The 25,891-nt window shown below is 35.8% G+C and overlaps 2 protein-coding genes across 6 annotated transcripts in view; both read right to left on the bottom strand.

Moving 5' to 3' along the window:
* Positions 1–1,369: 1,369 nt before the first annotated feature.
* mybphb (myosin binding protein Hb) lies at positions 1,370–17,897 on the bottom strand. Of its 3 annotated transcripts, XM_052557995.1 has the most exons (14): positions 16,929–17,230; positions 16,204–16,254; positions 14,100–14,159; positions 13,851–13,985; positions 12,779–12,946; positions 10,085–10,173; positions 8,486–8,681; positions 8,250–8,389; positions 7,365–7,524; positions 7,040–7,176; positions 4,987–5,173; positions 3,871–3,925; positions 2,593–2,633; positions 1,370–1,665 (listed from the first exon to the last, which is right to left on the bottom strand). In XM_052557995.1, the coding sequence occupies exons 1-12, from the start codon at positions 17,173–17,175 to the stop codon at positions 3,894–3,896; spliced, it is 1,602 nt and encodes a 533-aa protein (XP_052413955.1). In that variant the 5' UTR covers positions 17,176–17,230; the 3' UTR covers positions 1,370–1,665; positions 2,593–2,633; positions 3,871–3,893. The 3 variants fall into 3 exon arrangements, with proteins under 3 accessions (XP_052413955.1, XP_052413956.1, XP_052413957.1); XM_052557996.1 differs by lacking the exon at positions 16,204–16,254 and having other exon boundaries at positions 16,929–17,897; XM_052557997.1 differs by lacking the exons at positions 14,100–14,159; positions 16,204–16,254.
* A 441-nt stretch (positions 17,898–18,338) lies between these two features.
* The window catches only part of nav1b (neuron navigator 1b), an 80,690-nt gene continuing 73,137 nt past the window's right edge, over positions 18,339–25,891 (bottom strand). For all 3 annotated transcript variants that reach the window (XM_052559710.1, XM_052559709.1, XM_052559711.1), the window contains 3 exons: positions 25,690–25,808; positions 25,374–25,571; positions 18,339–22,142 (listed from right to left, as the gene is read on the bottom strand). In XM_052559710.1, coding sequence (XP_052415670.1) covers positions 22,056–22,142; positions 25,374–25,571; positions 25,690–25,808 — 404 coding nt within the window. In that variant the 3' untranslated portion in view covers positions 18,339–22,055. The remainder of the gene's footprint in view (positions 22,143–25,373; positions 25,572–25,689; positions 25,809–25,891) is intronic.

Here is a 25,891-nt window from a genome sequence, read left to right on the forward strand (position 1 = left end):
GATACTGAAAATATAGCTTTGCATCACAGGAAAAAAAAAATCACATTTTATAACAACTTCATCTAGAAAATCTTATATTTTTATTAATATTTCACAATATAACTGCTTTGATAAGCATAGGAAATGTCTGTCAAGAACATTTGAAAAAAATCGTCTAATTGCTAATCTACATAGAAATACACTGTATCAGATTTTTACATAGTACCTCAAGGATGTGTAGCATACTTTAGACCCAGATTTCATAAAGATATGGCCTTGTTCACAAATTAGGATTCAAGTGGAGGACAGCTGTAGAGGAATATTTTCTAAAGGCCACATTTTAAGACATTATAGGCTTGTCCTGATGCTATACAAAGGCAGCATTGCATGCATCTTCATGAATAACGCAATCCCAGAATGCAGTTTTGTTGAAAAAGAAAATAGTGGGATAAAAAATAAGAAATGATTATTTCTCCAACTTTCTCAGTATTTGGTGGCATCATGCTGGCATCAGTATTTCTATGCTTTGGTATATTACTTGCTGTATATAATATTAATTAGAGTTAACAGCTAAAAACAGTAAAGGTGCTGCCATCTACTGTTTAGAAATATACACACATCTCAACAGTTCATTCATGCAAACGCATTGTACTGCATTTGTAATCAGCATCTTTTGTCTTTTTTTTTTAATTATAAAAATATATATATATATAAAAATCTATATTGAAATAAAAAAAATTGTCTTTTAAACAAGATTGACTGGATTCACTAGACTATCTTTTCTAGAGAAGATTTTGATTTCTATTACAATGCAGAAGTAAGCTATATTTTTCGGTGAATGACCGATTTATTAGCCACAGTAAAGCAAAACTAAATACAAGTAAAACTATTTGTACTAGAAAACAATGTGTTTATGATTATGTAAAAAGATTAAATTAATATAATAACCCACACACATTAGTAAAAAGAAAGGTAAAGTACATTGAACTGAATCAAAGCTTTCATGATGCTGGCCAAACTAAATAAGCATTAGGCTTTAGGTTTCTCTGACAGGAACCCTGTGAAGTCGATAATGAACATCATGCATATAGCACATAGTGCTTTCAAAGTCTTTGCATTCTCTCAGACACATTTATCTACATGCATGCATGTGTGTGTGTGTGTGTGTGACCTTCAGTAACCCGTCTGCTCTCAGCTGAGTTTCCACTGGTTGGGAAGGTGTCTGTACAAAGTTTGCGTCACAGAAATAAATAATTTCCATACTAATGAATGTCACCCTATTCAGGCTCCACTGCAGACAGTGTTCAGGGTCACTCGGTCTGTTGAGTCCTGAACGTTCCTGTAAATGTTACATTCAGTGCACTGACATTAAGACAAATGACAAAAGACATTGTGTGGGTGAAAGACTATCATTTAATTGATCAAACACTCCTGAGGGTCCGGATGGGACTTGATCTGAGGTACATCACTGGACTGGAGTATGTGTGGCGATACACAGACAAGAATCAATACATGCAGGCAGCTGCTGATCTAAACGTGCATATAATAAATATATGTGCTTTTTCATTATTGTGAGACCAAGCATTCAATTATGAAATGGGAGGAAAATTTCTATTTTTATATAGATTTTTATTTCATATATACATGTTTTTTTTTTTCTCATCAGCAAAAGAGGTCTTCACAATCCTACAAAAGTGAAAGAAAGAGTCAAATTAGTAATAAAAAAATTACATATGGCATATCAGTTGAACTGCATATTAATATATTAATGCACCAAACTGCTTTATCGTTAATGAAAACTTAAATAAAATGCATAAAAAAAGTTTAGTTACTTGCCAAGATAACATTTGTTTAAACTACTAAAATAACTACAAATAAATAATACAAAATAAACATTCATAAATGATATATAGGTATATTTAAAACAAAAAAAGGCAAACAATTTAAACTGTGAATCTGAAGGGAAACTAAACTAATACAATCTAAAATTAATAAAATTAACAAAAACTCTGATAGTATATGAATGATTCTAAACACTGCTTTAAAATGATCTTGTTTCTTCTTATAATTATTAAAAATACAATGAACTATTTACAACTTTAACCACTGTAAAATTGGAGGAACAAAATATATAGACAAAAATTAACGAACAAATAAATAAATAAAACTAAACTGACACCAGTTTAAAATAAAATCTAATTAAAATATTATCAAAAACTAAAAAGTATATCAGTAATACTAAAACAACACTGCTTTAAACCATTCAAATCGTTAAAAAACTATATTCCTCTGCATGTGCTTTCTTGTTATTATTAATGAAATTATTTATTAAATTCACCATTTTAAAATGGGAGAAAACTATAAAATAATTATAAATAATAAAAATAAAGACACTACAGGCACTAAAAATATATACATAAATAATAATAATAATAAAAATAAAATAATAATTAGAATTGAAAACTATTTTACCAACAAACAGGATATCAACATTCTACCATTAATATATAATTCAACTGATACTAAGTTGTTGCATGCATGCTTTTTAATAGCTTTGAAAGTAGCTTATCAGAGCTGATGTTGGAGCTGGAACATTCTGAAATGAGTTCTCACCTTTCGAGAGGGATCCCACATTTCTCTGTTCCTCTTTGGGACTGGAGTGCATGCAAAGAGGAAGAACAAGGAACAGGTGTCAGTCGGCCTGAAATAGTTCTAACAATCCAAGCAACATGTTTTACTGTGTTCTGTGGTGAGATCTAGCAGTAGGGGTCTAACGGTGCACAGTCAGGTGGATGTAATTTAGTCTCTCTGCTGGGACACGTATAGAGTCATAACAAGTTTAATTTATGGGGAATTGCCACTCGGACACTTCCAGCAGCAGGGGCCGCAATCTCCAAGTTTAGTGTCCCCCATGTAAGGCCAGGCTCGGAGGGGAAGACAGATGTCTTGTCAAGACCCAAATAGACACAGAACCAAGTCTCTTTTTGGCAATCCAAAGCTCCTTTTCCAAAGAAAAAAATGTTCTTTTATGTTAAATTTTTTGTGACAAACATGATAAACATGTTTGTCATGATAAACATACAAATTTACATTACATTTAGTCATTTAGCCGCAAACGCTTTTATCCAAAGTGACTTACAAATGAGGACAATAGAAGGAATCAAAACTAACAAAGAGCAACAATATGTAAGTGCATATGACAAGTCTCAGTTAGTCTAACGCAGTACACTTAGCAAAGTATTATTTAAAAAAAATGATATGTATATATATGAAATAAATAAAAATTCAACATACAATTTAAACGTATTATTGGACAAAATCAACTGTATCAAATTTTCCATTTATATATTATTATATTAAAATAGAGAGGGAATTGTTAAATATTTATAATATATTTATTGATGCCAAAAACATATTTCAGTGAGAAAAAAAAAAGTTTTCCAGCAAAGTTAGGTTCTTTGTAGCCCTAAATGAAATACTGAGTGAAGTATAAAATATAAGTAAGTATAATAGTTCAAAAGTCTCACCAAGGCTGTTTTTAATTGCTTAAAAAATACAGTAAAATCTGTAATATTATGAAATATTATTATAATCTAAATTAACTTTTTTCTTTTGTAATCTTTTGTCAAGTGTAATTTATTCCTGTGATCAAAGCTTTATTTCCAGCATCATTCCTCCAGTCTTCAGTGTCACATGATCTTCAGAAATCACTCTAATATACTGATTTGCTGCTCAAGAAACATTTCTGTTAATTATCAGATTATATGCTGAAAACAGTTCAGTTGTGCTGCTTCATAAAAATATGTGATGTATTTCAGGATTCTTATACGAACAGAAAATTTCAAAGAGCAGCATTTACACTCCTGAACACATCTAAAAATAGAGACTGACCTGTATGAATGTGGGGGTTGAACTTATTTCTTATCAGCATCAGCAATCACAGGCTCTGTTGGGAACCAAAGGAAGAATGCAGTTCAGTCAAAACATTACGCGTGGGATAAATGTCCGTAAAGTTATCACCCGTATAAACACGCATGTTAACCATCCAGCGACACTCCAGTTTTATCTCAGACATGTGCAACTCTTGTTCTGTCTGACATGTTCATCTTCTCTGCTTTCAGAAGGGTGTAAATCATTTTACATTAACAATAAATCTGACCCAGTGAAGGCGCATTTGGAGTGATAACTTGACAAACATAAAAACACGGATTGGGTTAAGCTACATTTGCATTAACATATCTTAGGTTGGATTACACTGATATTACACGTCAATAAAGTGATGCTCTATTTGATAAGTCAGCATGGAATGATTCCAACCGGTTTCTAACACACTGAAGATCATCTGACTATCATTACACTATCATCTGATAGACCTAGACATCTATTTGACATACTGTACTTGCATTTCAGTTCTAAATATAAACCCCATATCATTTGTTTCTATCATTAAAATGTTTTATATCATTCCATGAATCAGCATGATTTGATTTTCTCTTTAACATACAGAGCTTCTTTTCAGCACCAGAAAAATGTTCTTGATTTTCTATCAGTCAAACATGTCTGCATGATGTTGAATCCCTTTAAATGTGGCCTTGATTAAATCTAAAGAGCTGATTTAAATGTGCATTTAGCACAAAACACCAACATAATATTAAATATTTAAATGCAACGTAATTCAATTCAGCAAAAAAAAAAAATGCCACAATTTTTCCAGTCGTTCATGATTACATGCAGAAAATGATTTCACAGCCACTGCACTTCCATAAAATATTATGGAGCTGAGCATAATTAGATAATGCGTTCAGTCTCCATAGACAGTTTCATGGATTTCTGGGCATTGGAGTCACAGTCATACTATTTCCAAGTACAGAAATCTCTCTTTTAGTTAGTTCATTATGCTGTCAATCAAGACTGAGACTATCACAAACCCATCATGACTGGGAATCCTTTTTTTGCATGTTCCAAAGTTTATCACAGGCACCTAAAAAACACACTTGTGTCACTTACGTTTAACCTCCAGCTTGCAGGTCACCAAGGCCTCTCCGTGCTCGTTCTTGGCCTTGCAGGTGTAGACGCCACCGTCAAAGTTGCCGGGCTTGCGGATCTCTAGGGAGCAGATGCCCTGGTTGTTGATTTGCCTGAACTTGGGGTCATCGCCGATAATCATCTGATTCTTCATCCACTGAATCTTGGGCTGCAAAGAGGTCAGAAAACACTAAAGATTTGACATTTTCAGTCAATAATTGGTACAAAAAATACAATAATAAATGATGGACAAAGACACTGGAATTGTTTTTATCACACAACAGCCAATGACACACTCTAAAAATGACCGTTCTTTATTGGAAGTGATGGTTCTTTTGATTATTAACCTTAACTGTCAATCACTTTTTTGAAGATAGACTTGAATGTGCATGATACAAACCTACATTTTTATAATTCATGACTGAAAACATTTTGTAACATGATTTTGATGCAACATTTACATGGTAATGCAATGTCTGATTTTAAAATGGGTTTTAAAGGAAGAATGTTGAGATTTTAAATTTTCAGTCGATATATAATTTCTGATGATTTCTAAAATGTGATAGAGAAAAAGGCAATGAAGAAGTCTTATTTTAAACAAAGGTCAAAACTCCTGTTATAATTTAGATTAAAAACATATATTCAGGAGTCTTAGGCCTTTCCAACAATATATAATTTGTCAAGATTAGATTAGATTTGATTGTAATATAGTGAAATAAACGTAGACGTCCCGTATACGGGACGGGGGTGACAGTTAAAGGGTTAAAATATTCTTATCAATAACATGAAATTTTGTTTTAAGAACTGTTCACTTAAAGGGAACCAAAAATGGTTCTTCTACAATAGCATCACTGCAAAAAACGCTTTTGGAACATTTTCAAATTTTTCTACGAGTGGAAGACAAATTAGAACAATTTTGATTTGGTGGCTTAGGCTAATATGGAAATATTTAATATATGAGCTACCATTGAGCTACACAACAAAATAACAGGCATTGTGTCACATTTCCTTATAAAGTTAGCAGCCTCTGGGTGTTTACCCTCCCACCAAAGCAATTTTTACAAGCATTTGGCACTTGGAGAGTGTTCATTTTGTACACTTTCATCCATGCGTGTGTCTGATCCCAGTGTCATGGCCTCCACATATCCATCGGTGTTTGGAAGCTCACCCCGTCATAGTGATGTAGGAATCCCACTTATCTGTCGCTGGTCTAGTTATCTTCCCCTCTAGGAGCTGCACTATCTCTGGTGGCATGTTAGTGGCAGATTCCTTCACTGAACTTGATGGATTAAGTGTTGATTTTGTTGTTGACACTTCCTTACAAAATACCCATCAACACCATCTTTACAATAATGTAACACATTACTGAACTGAATGAGGCTGGACTGCTCAGAAAATGAACGGATGATGTTTACACCTGAAGTGTTTCAGGTGATCTGATGAGTGTTCGGCAATAAGATCTCTCAAACAAACCACATTCAGATGTAGTCAGAAATGCATGTGCCATGTAAACACTAATTACCATTTAAACAGTACACTAAAACTTGAGTATTAAAGTTTAATATTTGCATGCAGACTAAAAACCATGCATACATACAGTATGCGGTGCATCAAAGTTCAATTCATTTAGATAAAATAAAATAACTAAGCCTTCTTGAATCATCTCAAAACTTATATTTTAATAAAACATTAAAACTTAAAATGTTTCTCTTGGTTAAAAACGACATTAAGAGAAAGTTCCATTTTAGAATTTTGCAAACATTATGATTGTTACTTTTGAAAATTCTTTAAACCATTTGAAACTAACTACATTTAAAAAATGTTAGACAAATGTCCAACTAGAACATCCCATAAACAATGTATAAATAATATTTTTGTGCTAGCGTATTGAGAATATTATTAAAGACCAGATAAAGCTGAATGAACGCTCTATTAATGTTACTGGAACAGTGTTTGTTCACAACCTTGACAGAACATGCTGAAAACTATTTCCAGCACTCTAGTTCTGCTTATGTGTGCGTGAAAAACCATGTACCTTAGGGAATCCCCTAACGGAGCAAAGCAGCTTGGTGTTATAGCCAACAGTTGTGCTGCGGTCTGCCAGGGGGGTGGTGAATTTGGGTGCCTCGCTGAAGTCATGTTCCTTGTACTCTGGAGGCTTGTAGTCAATGCCTATAAAAACACATGATGAAGATTAGTGAAGTACGAATAACAAGATGCCGGTCGATGTCAAATTATTTGTCAATTGAATGCTAGTCACATAGGAAAAAAGCCTGTGTGTGTGTGTCTGTGTGTGTAAATGAGAAACACAATTCAACAGTCAAATGTCAAATCCACAAGATGCAGCAAAGCTGGTTCACCTGTCTTCTGGATGGTGGCTGAGGTCTTTGTAACAGTGGCCTCCTGACTGATTCCACACTTGTTCTCAGTGAAGACCCTGAAGATGTAGGTGTTACCCATGATCAGGTCTGAAATAGTGGCATTCATTCTGTGATAATGCTCCAGTACTGTGAACCAGTCCTGTGGAGAGACAGCAGCACAGGTCCGTATACTCCAGACATGACTACTGACAGTTAATTAGATCATCGGGCTGACTAGTGCCAGAGAGAGGAACAGCATTAATAAACATAGTTTTCAAAACAGTTTTATGAACATGCAACACTGTGCAGTTGATAAAAATAAACACAATCCCACCCCTATTGCTCAAAGCAGTGCTGATGTTGAGGACCAGACGGGTCACTCAAAAAACTTCAAATGGGAGAAATCTAAACTATGAATGGTTCAATTATAGCTGTCTCTGTATGTTGAGCTTGGATAGTAAAAAGTATTGTAAAACCAATAAAAATGGTTTTCCATTGTTGTTTTTTATGTAAGCATGTTGCATGTGCTAGATGTTCAAGTATGACGGCTGCACTTGAGTCTCGATGTCAGCATCTCACATGAGCGCCACATTTTTGGCAACTCAACTTTTAACACTCGTCATTGTCAGTGGCAAACAGTGGACCAATCAGAAGACCCTTGAGGCGGGGCAAGTGGTGCATTAGTGTTTTTAGATGCAAACATGCATTTGACGAGAATGGCTCCTTAAGCTTGGTCTTTACATTTTACTTCAAGGCATTTTCAAGAATACCATGTTAAAACATGGCATCACGTCCAAACAAAATAAATGTCTATTGCAATGTTAACCAAGTAAAAAAAATCACATTAATACCATGGTATTTTCTAATTTTTGAAAGAGCTTCTACCCCTGTTTTTTTGTCAGCCTTCTGGATGGTGTATCCAGTGATAGTTGTGTTTCCATTATCCTTGGGTTCAGTCCATTCCAGAGCAACATTGAAACCCCAGGAGTCCACGATCTTGATGCTTGCTGGAGGTCCAGGCAACTCTGGTAAACAGGTCAACAAAGTAAATTGTAAAAAAAAACCTCACTCACTAAAAAAACTGACATAAACCATGGTCTACGGTATGTACGAACACTTACCAACAATCTGCAGAGTCACCTGGGCTTTGTCCTCAAAGCTGTCCACTTTCACACACATCTCATACACGCCGGAGTCGGCTCTCTCTGCGGCACGGATGAAGAAGATGCTGTCCCTGTCGGTGTTGCGGATGTTCACCTTTTTAGTATCTATAGGCTGGCCATCTTTTGTCCATGACACAACAGGCTGTGGTTTGCCCTGCAGGTAAAAAAATGAGACTGTTAGCCGCAATTTATTTGACAAAATCAACTTTTTCCAGATATATTAACTGAAAACAGAGTTAGAATATACTGACTGGTGGTCTTCTTCATGCATTCTTATTTTAGTCCAATTAATCACAAAGTTTAAATAATTCTATAAATTGTGCACTTAAAATATATTTTCAAATTATATACAGTAAATATATATTTTAAGAACGTGTACTTGCAGATTTATGCAGTAATAATGAAAAAAAGTCTATTTAATTATAGTTAAAGAGAAAGTTTCCTAACACACTTAAGTGCACTTTTAAAAGGTACACTTAGTAATAACATGAAACCTTTCGTTTAAAATATTTTATTATGCACGTATGTACACTTATTTTGATTGTTGATAAACATACTCAAGCACATGTAAATACTTGATTTTAATTTTAACTGTGGTTTTTATTTAATATTAAATCTAATGTAAAAATATTTTTTAATTTACTAAAATTAAAGTAACCATAAATGCTTGTCCATTTGCCAGAATGGCCATATTTCAAATGCTAAATTTGCTTAAAAAAAGCACCCTATTTGTTATATTTAATATAAAATTAAATTGTAAAAATTTTCATTTAAGTGCAATTACGTGTCAGAAAACATTGCATTCAATTCACACTTAACTACATTCTTTTAAACATTATTTCCATAATCCTTAAGAAATACTCTTTCTAAACATATGCTTAATAATACTTCTTTTTTATTGTTTTTAAAACAGAAGAACACTTTAGATAACTAAAACGATATAAATTAAATAACTCAACGAATAATAAAAATAATTAATTAATTAAGTTTAGTTACAAATGAATTAGTTTAACAAAGGTTGCCACACATTACATATACAATTTCAGAAATAAAAAAGGATTGTCATATGTTAAATATAAACCTTTAGACATTTCACCAATACATTTTATCAATAAAATATATATAAACATTTACAAATGCAAACATCTTGACCCAAGGAGCTTGTTTGTACTTTTTTATGAGGGTGTGATTAGGGTTAAAGCAGTAAATCTTGGCTGTGATATATACACAAGGCCACTGGCTATTTAATATATATATATATATATATATATATATATATATATAGTACCAGGCCAGCCCTGCGACAAATCCAATGCAACTTCCTAAACTGTGTGTTTGAAACAGCATACTATTTGAGTAAGAGTAGTATGTCAGCATACTTATTCAAAGTATTCTAAATTGAAGTATTTTTAGTCCAAATTTAGCCCGTGTCCTGTTAAAAGTTCTGGCATTTGGCAAAAACATGAATAAGCAAGCAGGAGTTAAGCTACCTTTAAAAACAATAAGTCATAATCATGCTTTTTCAGTAAATTTAACAAATGTCAAGAGAGTACATACACTGAAGGGAACAACAAGGTTGATTTTCTCTCCAACATTTTTCACATAACGCTGCCTCAGGAAACGTGGCAGACGAATTTTGGGGCGATCTGTAGAGAGGAAAAATGGTACATAATATGATTATTTGATTTATGTTATATCTTCAGAGATTTAACAGAACTATACAGTATCTTCTTTGTGCGCAAGCTCAGTTGCTCGAAGAACTTTTTATAAAGAAATACATGCAAATTTTATTGACTTGTGAAAACAAGCATATTTCATTGTAATTTTTTTTGTCAGTCATCTCAAAAATACTGAGAAACACTAGCCTTATTAACAGCTAACCTAAATTTATAAAAATACAACATTACCATATTACACAAACATTCTCATAAAGTTGTAAAAATTCCCTGAACATTTAAAGCATCCCTTTTTTATTGTTTAAAAATATATATTTTGTATTTTTTTATGTAAATGTAAAGAAAACATTCCATAATTTCGTAAACATTGTGGGAATGTTACTTTTGAATGTTCTCTGAACATTCCGAAAAAACAAACAAAAGAAAACAATAACATTTAAAAAAATATCACATTAGCGTCCAACTAAAATTCTAAAGAAATAAAAGTTTCATGAACAATATACAGGTATAAATAATGTTTTGAGAAGATTATAAAAGTTACAGATAACTCTGAACAAACGTTTTATTAACGTTACTGTAAGAATGTTTGTTTGTAAGAATTTTTGAGAATCTCGCCAAAGAGAGAATGTTAGCCAAAGTTCTGAGAACTTTCATTGCTAGCTAGGATAGCAGTATTTATTGAACCAGAAAACTCACTTGCTAACCTTAACGTGACCCTGACTTCCAGAGCGCAAGCTAACTGTAATTTCATTCTGAGCTGCAGTTAGTCTGTTGCATCTTGTGTTGGTTAAACAGTCTACAGAAAAAAAAAAAAACACTACCAAAATCTTTTGCAAAACCATATGCAGAAGCACTGAAGTTAAACACATTATAAGGAGTCAATTACGCTAATACACCCTATAAGCTAGCCAACAAGTTAATGGTGGCTCTGTTGGACTCATCAAGGCTTAAAATAGATCAGTCTTATCACACGCCTGCCACTTATAACTTATGATGGAGAGCTTTAGTTACATTAAAACTGCTGAATTACAAATAATTTCAAAGGCTGCATCTTAGAGTTGCAGTTTAGTGTTGATTTCTAATGGATGCTAATCCACGCCACAAAATATGGAACTTTTTCAGTATGAATGGAATTAAAAGCTTTTGCATTTCAGTCTGCATTTTAAGCTGCAATGCATGTAAAAAGGTGAATCTCCTTGAAGCATTAGCCGGATGCTAACGCGTACAAGCAACAGCATGCCTCTAAATAAACATAGCATCTCTAGTGAGCTAAAAAGTCTCCTGGGGTAACCTTAGATGCTACTTGACTCCTTTAGAAAGTCCGAGAACATTTGGGAAATGCATCCCACCCTCCGACTCGACCCATTTACACTTGTCGCCATCGCTCCTAAAGGAAGCAGCTTGACACTGGTCCAGGTGGCTAGCTGTCAATGGCTTTGAAGCCATGTAAAACCTTCCCATAATCCTTGTTAATGCACAGCACTTACCAACTATTTTCCAAGGATATGCAACAGAGGCTTTTCTTATTGGAAAAACAATTCATGACATGCCTCTGTGCATTGGAGGGAATGCAGAAAGAAGACCTTTAATCGGAGATCTGCCAAAATTTATCTCCCCCTCTTCTGTGTAGACTGGATTCAAGTTACATTCCAATCCAGCTTGACTTTCCATTCTACATTTATGATTTCTTTCTTTAGACGCCAGACACCCTTAGAGTATGTAAAGTGATTGCAAGCATTCGTGCACAAAAACTAGTTTACATAACTCCTGCGATAATGAGGCCGAATGTGACATACTTGGACTTTAGTTGAACAATATTGTGTTTGCACGTGTGTAGATAGTCAGTGTTTAAGTGCATTATACATGTGTTTCAAATTTAAACAAAATTATAGTCAACATGGATATTTGTAGGGATTATTACATTTAATTTGTACTGAAAAACCAATATTAAAAAGCACTACTAAAAACAGTCTAAAGTCATGCAACAACAAAGTTTTTTTTCTAGCAAAAATATATTTTTTCTGGTGTTTTTAACACTGCTGTCTGATCTAAGAGGGTTTTTAAGGCAACACATCTTTGCGCTTAAGCCAGACACTTGTCAGTTAGATTTATTTACATTTATTTTTTCACAACTGGCAACCTCTCAGAGCCAATTAGGGGGCCCTGTAACACAGCATGAGCAGTGGGCTTGACGTGGTACCAGTTTCACCTCTCGAGATAGCTCTGATGTCTGGGATACTTGAGACCTGAGAAGTGGCCCCCGATCTTTAGAGCAGCAATGGCTGGGTAACTCTATGTTCCAACATTTACAGTTATTTGGTCTAAGGAAGACTGGCTTTGGATGCACATTATGAAACACATTATGAAACTTTTCAGCACGGCTCATGAATATTAAATGAATGCCACCGCGGTTATTTGGCAGCTATATCAATAATGAATAAATCATGTGGATTTCTGCTTGGTCATTGTTGTTTTATATCCCTGGTTGTGCTTTTTTTCTGTGGCCAAGCAAAGGAAACTCAATTTATAACTTAACTTAAAGCTACAGTATTTGGGAAGTAAAATGTTGACTTACCCACAACCTCTCTGACCAGGACAGCGTCGGCCAGAGTTGCAGGAGCGCTGTGGCCGCCAGGGTTTACAGCCACCACCCTGATGTTCAGGCGGTCACCGGTGGTCTGGTTCTTAATGATGTAACGGCAGGACACAGTCAGCTCCTCGTTAGCCGCTTTCCAGTCACCAGCTTGGATGGAAAAAAACAAATTAGTTGCAAGAACATCCAATATGATCTGCATCCCAAGAACTATCAAAAAATGTTTAATAGATTTTTAAGCTGTTTGAAAGGAAAAATGTAAATAACAATATATTAACAATTAACAATTAACAATGCGATTAACAATCATAACAAATGATGTTTGATTAATTGAGAACGTTGACTGTAAAGCTTTTGGAATGCCAATTTTAAAATAAAATAAAATATTTTTTAAGTATTATTATTCCAAAAAATATAAAATTTACATTTTAAATGTGTTATTTAAATTATACACAAAAATATTAAGAACGTTTAATAATTGTATTGCATTCTATTAATAATAATAAAAATCGATTTGCTAAATAATTTCACATTCATTGTAAAGCTTTTAGAAAATGTGACTTTATAATATAATTCGGCATATAAATATTATTACATTATTATTATAATTTTTTTTAGGAAAATGACAATTGAAACAAGTCAGTTTTTTTTCCCCATAACAAATCGATATGTGAGTGAATATACTTTTTTTTTTTTCAGAATGTATTTGCACTTTAATGGCTGTATCAGCATTCTGTATTTATGTGTGTGCGACTGACATGAGCGCACCAGCCATGCTCTTCTGCTGTCAGACTTCTAGAAATGCCTCACTCCATATAGGGACACAACTGAGGTGGGTGTATGTTTCTGTTGACATACTGGGGGCAGGTGCAGCTGAGAGCTTTGACCAGCTAATAAAATGCTAATGAACTTTTCGCTGAATTTAATTTAGGGTATGGTATTGTGAGGTGGCATTTCAAGATGGAAATGAATGCAAATGAGTTCTGCAAGACACCGTAATCAAATGAAAAGGCTTTGGATTTTAGAATTTTTTAATTGACATTATCAGACTCACTTCCTTCCTTGCAGATTTCCACAGTGTATCCATCCAGACCAGAGTTTCCAATGGTGGCTGGTGGTCTCCATGAGATAGTGACGGAAGTGTCATTGACATCCTCAACTCCGAGCTCGAGAGGCTCGCTGGTGGGCTCTGGAGAGGAAAACACGCATTTCATATTTCAAACTAAAATCAGACACTGATGTTTCAATTGGTAATGACAGAACGTCTGTGATCTGAAGCGGTTTTGATTTCCCGTGGGTTTACCTGCAGGTGGAGGAGGTGTAGGTGCTTTGACTTCCTCAGCAGGGGGTGCTTCAGCATCAGCTGGTGTTAAATAAGCAGGGCACATTAATAAAAGCCGCACATAATAGAGCGTCAGGCATTAGCTTTGTCAACAATTATGCAATAATAGCTCTGGTCAGGTTTTAGCATGATCCAAAATATGATCTCAGCACATAGAGTTTCCAAATTCAGTACCTTAAATATAATATTGGTGCATTTCAAACATTGCCTTTATTATAAAAATGCATTGATTAGATTAGAGAGTCAACATGAAGGCAATACTGACACACTGAACATGCTTTTAAAATGGGTTGCGAGCATTTTGTCTTTCATGTTGACTGACAAATACAGTTTGTCAAATAAACTTACAGTAGCTGTTTTGCTATTATCATTAGCATTTGCAGCGGTTTCTTATGTGATGTGGCCAACAAATAATTTCTAAATGTTAGTAAAATGTCTGAATGGACCAAATATTTGATGCTTGATTTGCATGCACAGAATATAGTTTTTTAAAACAGAAACAAGTACGCATCGATACATCAAACAATATTTGGTCATTTTGTGATTCCTGGCATTCACAGATAATGGAATCAGACTGGATTAATCTGTTTAAGATAATTTTAGTATAGTTAACCTTGCATAAACAGTAAGGAATTAAATATTATTTCATTTAATATAAAGAATATTTCTAAAACCAACCATCACGAAAGAATTGCCCTTAATTACACACTTACCTTGTGACTGCAAAAGACTGGGCTCGGTGATTAAAACATCATAGTTAAATATTTATTATTTTCTTTATGCACTGAGTTAAGCTCTCTGTGGGACTGTAAATAGAGTTGTCTGCGTTTGCCGCAAGCCCTAAATACCTCAGTGGATATAGCTGCTGCTAAAATAACAATTGCACAGGTGGTGAACGGCATGCTTTGCTTTTGTTAGAGAGCAGAACAGATTCTCTTGTGAATGATCGCACATTATAGTGAAAGATTAAGGAACTGAGCTTCTGTAGAAGCTCACATTAAGCTTTATGTTCTAAAGACACTAAAACAATTTTAAAAACCTATTTAATTTGATTGCATTTCACCTTGTTAACCACAGCTTCGAAGAAAATATCACCAGTTATTGTTACCACTGTAAATCATAAATTAATAGATGAACATTTGCAAAATCTTTCTGGTACCTGTTCGATTTTTGACACATTACAAAAAAAAATTTAGTAAGCGCAAAAGAGAAAAGTACTATAACATAGCATTTGGCACCTTGGAGTAGCATGTTAATCAAATGGTGCATCATGAGTATCTTCATCTTACCATAGAACTGCTACAGTCCTTTTCACTACAGGTAAATAACAGTCGCATTATGATATTTTTATGGAAACTATGGCTACCGTGCTATTTTTTTAAAATGCATTTTAATCCAAAAAGGCAAAATAAATCAAGTAATTCCTGGAAATCAAATGCATACTTGAAGTAGAGCAAAAGTAAAGCAGAATAGGCGTGGAGTAGGTCAGGGTGAACAGCTGCTATGATCAGTTTAGTGTGGAAGCGAGGAGAGGTTAACAGGTGTAAATGCTCACTTGTGTTTTTTTTAAACCATCAGCTGTAGTCAGATGTTTTCCAAGTAGCTACCAAGAGTTCTTGGCTCCAGTAGCAATGCACACTAAGTTCTCATGCATTAGGAGGTAATTATTAAATGACAACATGCATGTGTTAATCGGTTTGTTTGTTTGCATTTGTATTATTACAAATGATGGATCTTACAAAGGCAGGGTCATATTTCACCAAATCATTGTAAGATAAAAGAAACTATCTTGCATAAAGTAAATGACACATTTTTCTTGTAATTCTTATTACACATAAATTATAAAAATGTTCCCATCACTGTGATGATTTATTATTTAAATTGGATTATTATGAATGGATTATTCTCATTATTATTTTTCTTACAATTTTGGACTTAAATATAACTGATTTTACTGCGCTAAGAAAAGCTATGCTCTTCCTTAAAGATATTCACCCAATAAAAGTATCCATTTAGAATGCACTTGTTAAGATCCACGCATTTAGTTTGGGGTCTCCGTACACACCTGCAGCGGGTTCGGCTGGTGGGGCTTCAGCAGGGGGTGCTTCAGCATCAGCTGGTGTTAAGTAAGCAGGGCACATTAATAAAAGCAGCATATAATAGATCATCAGGTATTAGTTTTGTCAAAAATTATTGAATAATAGCTCAGGTCAGGTTTTGGCATGATCCAAAATATGATCTCAGTACACAGAGTTTCCAAACTCAGTACCTTCAATATAAAATAGGATCATTTCTAACATTGCCTTTACTAGAAAAATGCATTGATTAGATTAGCGAGTCAACATGAAGGCAGTAGGGGGACTTCAGCAGCGTTTGCAGTGGCTTCAAATGCAATGTGGCCAGCAAGTAATTTTCTAAATGTTAGTTAAAGTTTAGAATGTACCAAATATTTGAGGCTTGATTTGCATGCACAGAATAGATTTAATTATATATATATAATATTTACCCTAGCCTACATATCAACACGTCAAACAATTTCTGGTCATTTTGCAATTCCTGGCATTCACAGATAATGGAATCAGACTGTATGAATGTGCACATTATCTGTCTCAAATTCATTTTAGTAGCCTATATTTAACAATGCATTAAGAAATGCATTAAGAAATGAAATTATTTAGTGATAGTACATAAGCTGTACACAAAATAGTGAATATAATTTATATTCATCCATTTTGTGTATATGTATATAACCTAAAGTAGTTGGGGTCTCTGTACACACTCAGTAGCTACCTGCAGCAGGTTCGGCTGGTGGGGCTTCAGCAGGGGGTGCTTCAGCAGGAGGTGCCTCTGCCGGGGCTGGTTCAGCGGGTGCTGCCTCCGCTGGAGCGGCTTCGGCGGGGGCTGGTTCAGCGGGCGCGGGCTCAGGTGCGGGAGCGGGCTCGGGCGCTGGTTCGGGTGCGGGTGCCGGTGCCGGTGCCGGTTCCTCCTTCTTGGCGGCTTTAGCCGACTTCTTTATCGGGGCTGGTTTTGCCGGCATGCTTGTCCGCTTCTGGGATCCCTCTGACCTAGTAAGTCCTTCGGCTCAGTCTGAAGATGGGTCACCCCAGATTTATAGCCTTAGCCATGTGGTGCTACTCAACTCCTCCCCTGCAGAGTTTCAAGTGACTAGTGAGAGAGCAGAGCTCTCAGCATCACGCTCACTTATGCTGTATATAAACACTGTAGCTACTCACAGTCGAGTGTCACTGTCGATAAGAAGTGTGCGAGTAGCCTTCTGAGGCGTGGGCGAGCGGCATTTTAAGTAGCCTATACATACTAAACCGATTTTTATTTTCAGAAAATAAAAAGGCAAGATTTAAACTGCATTTAAATGCTTTAGTAACGACAAGATGTAGCCTAAAAAGTGCGTCCCAAATTGGGTACTTATGCACTATTCTAAGATGTTTCATAAAAAGGGTTTGCAGTGTGTTCACATTTAAAATTCCAAAAAAAAAGAAAAGGTTCACTTCAAATACCCGGATGATGCACTTGATCGAAAATTACACTATGCACTTATAACCTATGTAGTCGACCATATGAATTATATAAGTTTTTTCTTTAACTTATAAACGGAGTTTGATAGCCCCTCCTCCCTCGCTACGTAATTAAAGCTGCTACAGTTGAGGGCATGAAGTGTTCAACATTCTACACTTTATTACTTAAGTGCATCATCCGGGCATTTAAAGTGCAAAATTTTTCTTTCTGGAATTTTCAGCTTAAACACAATACTCACACTATTAGTGCTAAATTATGTGATTTGGGATGCCCCTGAAGTGTGGAATGCTGAACAGCTCATGCACTCAACTTTATCAGACTCCTTTTATTAATGACAAAGCACCTTATATAAATCAAACACATGGTTGAGTACATAGGTATATAAATAAAAGTGCATAGTGTTAAGTGCTTCATTTAGAAACAGTTCATATGTTGAATAAAGAAAACTAAGTAGCCTACATAAATTGCACAAGGAAGACTTTAGTAATGGCAAACGGTAGATTAGAAATTATACAAATTATATTTTGCCGAAAATTAGGTACATACTAAACTTATTAAATTCCACAAATGACATGCATGTTTAAGGTAAGGAACAAAGGTAGTTTAATAGTTTTGCATACTTTACTTCAGAGCATGTGAAAACAAAAGACACAACAAAGAACACAGTTAACGAACGTTGTGGTTTTATTATGACAGATGGACAATGTCTTGGTGGTCATATTCCGAACATCCAAAGCATGACAGTCTTTATGTACCGGGCCACTCCATCGGTAACAAAAGCACACGTCTTCCTTACAAACCACATTTCTTAATGACATTATGTATTTTTCTTAAATGATTGTTGTTGCAAATGCAGGGCCACGCTATGTACAATGTTTACATTTATAACGTTCTGTACAAAATGGAAATGAAGTTGTACAAACAATCATTTGGGGGAACATTACAATAAAAAGAAACTTATATAATTCCTTTTATATGACCCCAACTTAGGTAGAACACATCCGTAATTCTGCTTCACACTAAGGTGACATGCGTTTACGACATTTAGAAACCCATTGCTCATTGGAACTTACATCTTCTACTGTCATATTACCTTTTATGCAATAATATTGGACTTTTGAATCAATATCAAGCTTTGCATGAAGTGAAAGGACCATTCAGCAACTTCTCACCACTTTGTATCTGTAATACTATCTTTATATTTTTCATTGTTCCTCTCTGAAATACTTTACATAAAAGCACACCACATGATATAGGCCTACTGTAAGTTCTCATTCATTTAACCCTGACCTCAAGACAGCACCATCAAGGCATACAATCACCCAAAGTCTTTATCAAACGGAGTTCCTGACTCTGTTTAACACACAACAAATTATTGCAACAATATAGTCCACATAAAAAGGTGCATTAAAGAGTGAAAACAGCAACAGAAGAAGACACAAACCAAAGCATATGAGCGATAGACAGTGAAATCAGCATAAAAATCCAGTTTTACCAATCACCATCCATGTGCTGTCATTACCATTCAAGGACAGACAAAGTAGACAGTAAAAAGTTGCTGAATTGTCGCATTAAATGGGACTTTGCACAACACAGCACAGCTATCACACGGTCACAGGCACAATAACCAGAAACATGATGCAGACAGTGTTCAGCGGCTTTAGTCACACTAATAAACGTCTTTTTAAAACAAAGAATAGCTGCTGACAATGAAAACACTGGAATGAGATTTATTCCCTCGATAATTAGTTTTATTCACTGATCCAGATTCAATATCAGTGGTAATTCACCGACATGCTAGGGTTATGAAATGTAATATTTTGTTGCAGTGGCATTTATTGATATAAAATGAAACTGCAAATGTCCAACTAGGATCTTCAGCAGATAAGCAACAAAAGCCATTGACACACTGTCTTACGTCTGGAATGTAATCAAATATAAAAGTCACATATTATACTTGAAGCAGTAGCAGCGGCGCAACTGAAGGAGGCTAAAATAACTAAATCATTTTGCCATCTTGAACATTACGAGTCTCTCTCTATTTGGCTAATAGACTCCACAAACCCTCATTTCTTGGAGAAGGAACTACAAAAATCATATTTACACTGTGTAGAGTAATGATAATGCAGTATAGATGAATAGAAATGAATGGAATGATTTGAGTTAGATTTTAACTTTAGCTACATGCGTGTTTGGATACTAGTTTCAGGTACAGAGATGGGAAATTACTGGTCCACCACTGCTTTCTGAGAGCCAATCCTCTTCTGTGTGTGCGCTGAGGACGTATGGATGTAGTGTACACTACTCTTGTTAGTGCTCAACAGAACTGCAGACTCTGATATTAATCGTAAGCTTCAGAGAAATGGCGCGGTTTGATATGTTTTTAGACATTAGGAGGTTGATTTACTTTGACATAGCGATATCGAGGTGGATTTTTAGTGCAATGTTTAAACTACATCTAAAGAAACTAAGCTCTAAAACTACGACTAAAAGGATTGTATAAATAAAACAATTACTTGGTTGTATGTAAAGATCCCCTTAAATACTACAAGAGTAAGGCTAATGGATTTCAAGTGCGATTCTTGCTAAACCAAGTCAGGTTTTCCAATAGTGATACAGAATAGCACCAAATAATCTTTGCATCCGTGTGCACTTTATTGGGGGTGATAGTCTCTAGTAGCTTCAAATGAAAGGCTCGTACTGAATATTTGGTTTTCTACATTTGCACCGTTTTACTACAAAGAGAGCAGTAACTGAGAAGGAAGCTGTAGCTGAATCTAATTAGAGGCCTGAGATAACCAAACCCCTGAGCTGAGATCAGTGCCAAAGCCAAGCCAAACATCTCTACAGTATCATTACAGTAAATCAAAGAGCACAGAAATGGCCCGTTTGTGGTCGGGACGTCTCTCCGAATGCAAGTGATCTTTACAGCGTGTTACTGAGGTGCTTTTGTGTAGAGTGGGAACTTTAGAGGGAGCGCAAGCTTCAGTTTATTATTGTTAAGTGCCTTCCGAATCAGGATGCAGAATCATACTTTCAATTTTAGTTTTAGGAATTAGAATTAAAATGGAATGAAATTCAAAGACAGCCTGTTTAGTTTTAAGATTGAAAATATCATTCAGCTGTTTCCTGCAAATCACAATCCATCAAGATTTTTTAAAAAATGCAATTCAGTAAATTCCTGTACGTTTCCGATTTAATTCAGATTCATTTTATGGAAGTTCATTTCTGAACTTTGCTTAACTCTACAGAGTGAAAAGGGAACATGATAGCACACTTAGAATCTGTTGTAAGGCATTCACTGTGTTAGAAAGAAGAAGAAAAGGTTTAATGCGGTCTGCTTAATTGTTTCTGGGGTTAAACTAGCTTATGCTGTGGCCATATTCAAACCTGAAAGAAATTAAACATACAAAAAGCAGCATAGGCTAAAGTGGCCTGTAAAGAGTTACATTATTAAGTGAGACGTAATATTTCCCAATATCTCCCATGTTGGCTCTTATTCATTACCACGAGATGAAGCCACTCTCACACTAGTGATTTTAGCACCTGTATCATTGAGTTGTTAATACGGGCAGCAGTGGAACAGTAAAAGTTCCCACAAAGAGAATTACATGCGTACCAAAGCGTCTGAAAACCAAAATATGCAGATAGAAGTGCTATAAAATGATACATTTTCCTAATTTTTTTTTTTAGGAGAAGGAGTTACATTTCATGACAAATTACTGTTTTTGCAAGCCCTTACATAAAAGTACCATGGTAAAAACTAAAATTTACCATGGATGAACCGGCTGTGGTGGTATTACCATGGTTCGGTCACTAAAAGATAATACCATGTTATTTACTCAGTTTTATGGCTCAACACCAATATTTGTAATAAATGTACAGAATACAGTAAAGTGTAGTTGTAGGTGCAGTAATGGGTTACCATTTCTTCCTGAACTTTATCCTGCCATAACCACTATTTTTGCCATCACTAGTTCACTTTAAAGGTCCTGAGGTGCAACAAATCCATTTTTACAAGCACAAATACTCTTACGATTCATAGAAGCTCATTCATTATTATGCATGCTGCATGCGTAATAACTTTAAAAGAGCAAAATGCTGTTTAAAATGGTCGTACAGCATGTCATACTGCAGAACAAGTCAACTACCCGTATGAGAAAGTACCACGGTATTACCATCTGATAGCATCACTGAACCACGGTACCACCACAGTGCTTTTCTGTAAGGGACATTCCACTGAAATAAGAAAGGTTGGATGAATAATATAATAAAAGAGTGGGTGAAATGCACCAACAGCATTTATAGTAACAGTACAGTGTCATCTGCAGGTGCGGGGCAGCTGGACCTGGACATGGACAGCAGGAGAGATGGAGGAGATGTTCAGAGAGGAGGGAGTTTTGGATCTGATTCTTTCTCTGGTGACTCGATGTAATTGGCAGCCTCTTGTAGTTTCAACAGCATAGCCATCTGGGAAAGGAGCAGAGATTACTCAATCCTAATGTCTACGTGATTTTGTACACCTTCAATGCAGCAGAATTTTTTTTCTGAACTCTTCCCCAGGTTTGATGCAATCCTGGCTCTAAGCTCTACAGGCAGTTATTTTGACCTCAGGGCTTCGGTTTTCCTCTGATTATTGGCTGTTAGACCTTTTATTGAGACGCGTGCCTTCCCAAATCAGACCTATTCAATTGAATTTGCCACAGGTTAACTTTACTTGAAGTGTAGTATAATCAAGAAGCAATATGAATGCTCCTGAATGCATTCTGAGAAATTTCAACAGTTCCATATAAGGGTTTGAATACCTATGCAATGGAAACATTTAAGTCATTGCAAAGATGTGACAAGCCTGTTTTTTTTGCTTTACCCTTACAGTGTATGGAGTAATGCAGTTTAACATAAGGCAGCAATATAGCAAAAAGTGGAAAAAATGAACTTTCGCAAAAGCTTACAGCTCATGAAAGACAAAAATCCAGTATGTCACAATAATAGAATATTTCGTACACTAGTGCAGTAAAACAATAAATTGCATCCAAAATAAAAGTTTTTGTTTAATAATGTGTGTGTACTCTGTATATATATTTTGTATATATAAATACTAGGGGTGTAACGATACGCGTATTCGTATTGAACCGTTCGGTACGACGCTTTCGGTTCGGTACGCGGTACGCATTATGTATACCGAACGGTTCGTTGGAGTAATTAATTATATTTGGAAAAAAAAAAAAAAAAAGAGAGAGATAGAAATATAATGATATGCGTTCAACAAGGTAGCCCAATAACCCAAACAACGTAACAGGCAACGCCCCTGACACTCCCGAAGAAGAAAAAAACACCATCTTATATGTTTATGTTAGGCTACTCAGCAGGCGCTCGCTCACTCAGTACACGCTGAAGGCTCGTTGCAAAATAGCCAATGCGTTTAACAGACTAGAAATGAGAAGATCCTCCAATAACCAACAGGTCTGGTGTTTGGGTGCACTTTGGATTCCCTTTAAGCTATAATGGTGATGGCAAGAGAGTGGTGGATAAAAAAAACAACGGTATGTCGCATCTGCAACATGACAGGGTACACCAGCGGGATTAAAAAAAAAAAAAAAAAAAAAACCAGCGGGAATATCTGGGATATATGCGTCAGTACTATCTGGGAAAAGACGAAAAAAAGGAGAAACATGCACGCAGCAAACTATCCCTGCAGCATTTAGACACTATAGCTTACAGGGAATCCAACCCAAACACCACACCTGTTGGTTATTTTAGGATCTTATATTTCTGGTCTGTTAAATGCATTAGACATTTTGCAACGAGCCTTCAGCGCGTGCTGAGTGAGCGAGCGCCTTAGGGGCCGTTCACATATCGTGCCTAAAAACGCATGGAAAACGCTAAGCGCGTCTTTCTCCTCCTTTCCAAAGCGCTCGGGCAGAAGCGCTCATGAGGCGTCTGTCTTTGCTAAGCAACAATGACATGCTCTCTCCATGAGACGCGGAAATTTCAGTGAAGGATAAATGGATTTGCAGCTCTAAAAATCGCTTGCAGTAGCTCTGCTACTGAATTTATTTCAAAATTGCAATCCATATACAACTATGATCAGCTGTTCCTTCATCTTGGCTGAGCTCTCAACGTTGTTACGGGAAAGGATGAAGCTGATTGGTTGGTTCTTGTCACATGACCCGCGGTGCGCTTGCGGCATTCTGAAAAGTTGAGATGTTTTTACATTTTGCTGTATCTAAAACGTATCGAACCGAACCGAACCGAACCGTGACATCAGTGTATCGTATCGAACCGAACCGTGAATTTTGTGAACCGTTACACCCCTAATAAATACACACACATGCATGTATATATTTAAGAAATTTATATGAATATAAATATATACATGAAAATATTTTCACAATATATACTGTATGTGTGTGTCTTTATATACATAATAAACATACACAGTACACATATATTATGCAAACAAACTTATTTTGGATGCGATTAATCACGAATAATCATTTGACAGCACTAATATAGTGAAATATATATAGTAGGGCTGTCAAATGATTAAAATTTTTAATCAAATTAATCAGAATTTTCAGTGGATTAATCACTATTTGCAATTACACCTGAATCCTAACCATTTTTTTCTGAAATGCATACCAAAAGATAAATAACAGGACACAGATACATAATTTTCATGTATTGATTCATCAATATGTGGTTCTTTTTTTCTGAATTTCAAAAGTTTAACATTTACTTAGATCAAATTTACCTGAGCACTATATCAAACCATGCCATTTAACTACAGATAGTGTAAGAGTTTTAGGTGAACCAGTGGTTAAATATAGCCACATATCTATGAAATTATGCATAGAGAAACTCGAAAGAATGAACTCAGAAACAAACATGCGCCACCATAACATAAGCAGCTCTCTGGGCACTCTTGTTTTTGGGAGGTGTTCATTTGCTCTGCCACAATACTTTAGGATCGATATTTTACGTATATTCGTATATAACGTTCTGAAGGCTTCAAGTGCCAGTAAAACCTAGTAAAAATGCAAATGCTTTTTCAAACAGCTGTAATTTTCACTGCATTGCATGTAGGCATTCTGCGCATACGCAGTGTGAAACACAGGACGCTATAACAGGAAGAAGCTCCAGCGTATCAACTACCAAAGTCGTCTCTGTTTATCGAGCTTGGTATGAATGTATTTGAGAGTAACTGGGGTAAAACCTTAAGCTTCTTCTGTGTTTTCGTCGCGGCGCTCACCGCTGTTTTTTACTATCTTGAGAATTCAGAGATCGACGAGACTTTCCTGACCTCAATAATGTGTCACACTGCGCATGCGTGAAATGCGTTAAAAAATTTGACGTAATTAACAACAAACAACTAATTAACGTCGTTAACGCGCTATTTTTGACAGCCCTAATATATAGTGTATATAAACAGAAAATGTATAGATTTAAATAAATAAATAAGTGTTCATGTAGCTCAAGTGGTAGAGCAAGGTTGGGGGTTCAATTCCCCGGGAACACATGATAGGTAAAAACTGATAGCCTGAATGCACTATAAGTCGCTTTGGATAAAAGCGTCTGCTAAATGCATACATTTTAATTTGTATTTAATTTAATTTTTAAATTAAATTTATTTTAATCTAATTTTAATTTAAAAATAAAATTATTTTATTAAAGTTGACAGCCCGTAATCCACACACTGACCAGTGGATCTGACTCGATGGAGCTGGGTGGCGTCTCCTTATGCGGCCGATCGTCTCCTGGCTGGCTGGGGCTGCCGGGGCCTGTGCTCGGGGGAGGCAGGTGGAAGAGTTTGGCCTGGTCTTGCTGAGCAGACGGCCAGGGCAGAGACCCTCTGACCCACTCCACCGGATCCTCCCACACCGACTTCTGCCCGTGAACCTGCAGACGCACACATTCACACTGATTCCACCAAAAACTGCTCACTTGAACAGTTAGGAAGCTGCATTCTGACCGACAGCGTAAATTTAATCTTCAAGTTTGGGATACTCTGACCCACCTTAATGCCATCTTTGGCTCCTTCCTGCAGGTATGGGATGATTGAGTGATTCCAGAGATCTATAAACCACGTGCGGAATTCCTCTACTGTTACTGGACAGGACAAGAAGAAGCAGGGACCTACGGCAAACACAGATTGGACACATGTAGATGAAATGCTCCCTGAATTATGCGCTATATAAATCCAATATGGTGCCTATATA

This window comes from Carassius gibelio, chromosome B6 (assembly GCF_023724105.1).
Source record: "Carassius gibelio isolate Cgi1373 ecotype wild population from Czech Republic chromosome B6, carGib1.2-hapl.c, whole genome shotgun sequence".
Lineage (NCBI taxonomy): Eukaryota > Metazoa > Chordata > Actinopteri > Cypriniformes > Cyprinidae > Carassius > Carassius gibelio.

Coding starts and splice junctions, on each gene's coding strand:
- mybphb (XM_052557995.1), bottom strand. CDS start 17,175: ATGCCGGCAAAACCAGCCCCGATAAAGAAGTCGGCTAAAGCCGCCAAG. Junction 12,947..13,850: donor GGAAATCTGCAAGGAAGGAA/GTGAGTCTGATA, acceptor TTTCCATCCAAG/CTGGTGACTGGAAAGCGGCT. Junction 10,174..12,778: donor CCTGGTCAGAGAGGTTGTGG/GTAAGTCAACAT, acceptor TCCTCTCTACAG/ATCGCCCCAAAATTCGTCTG.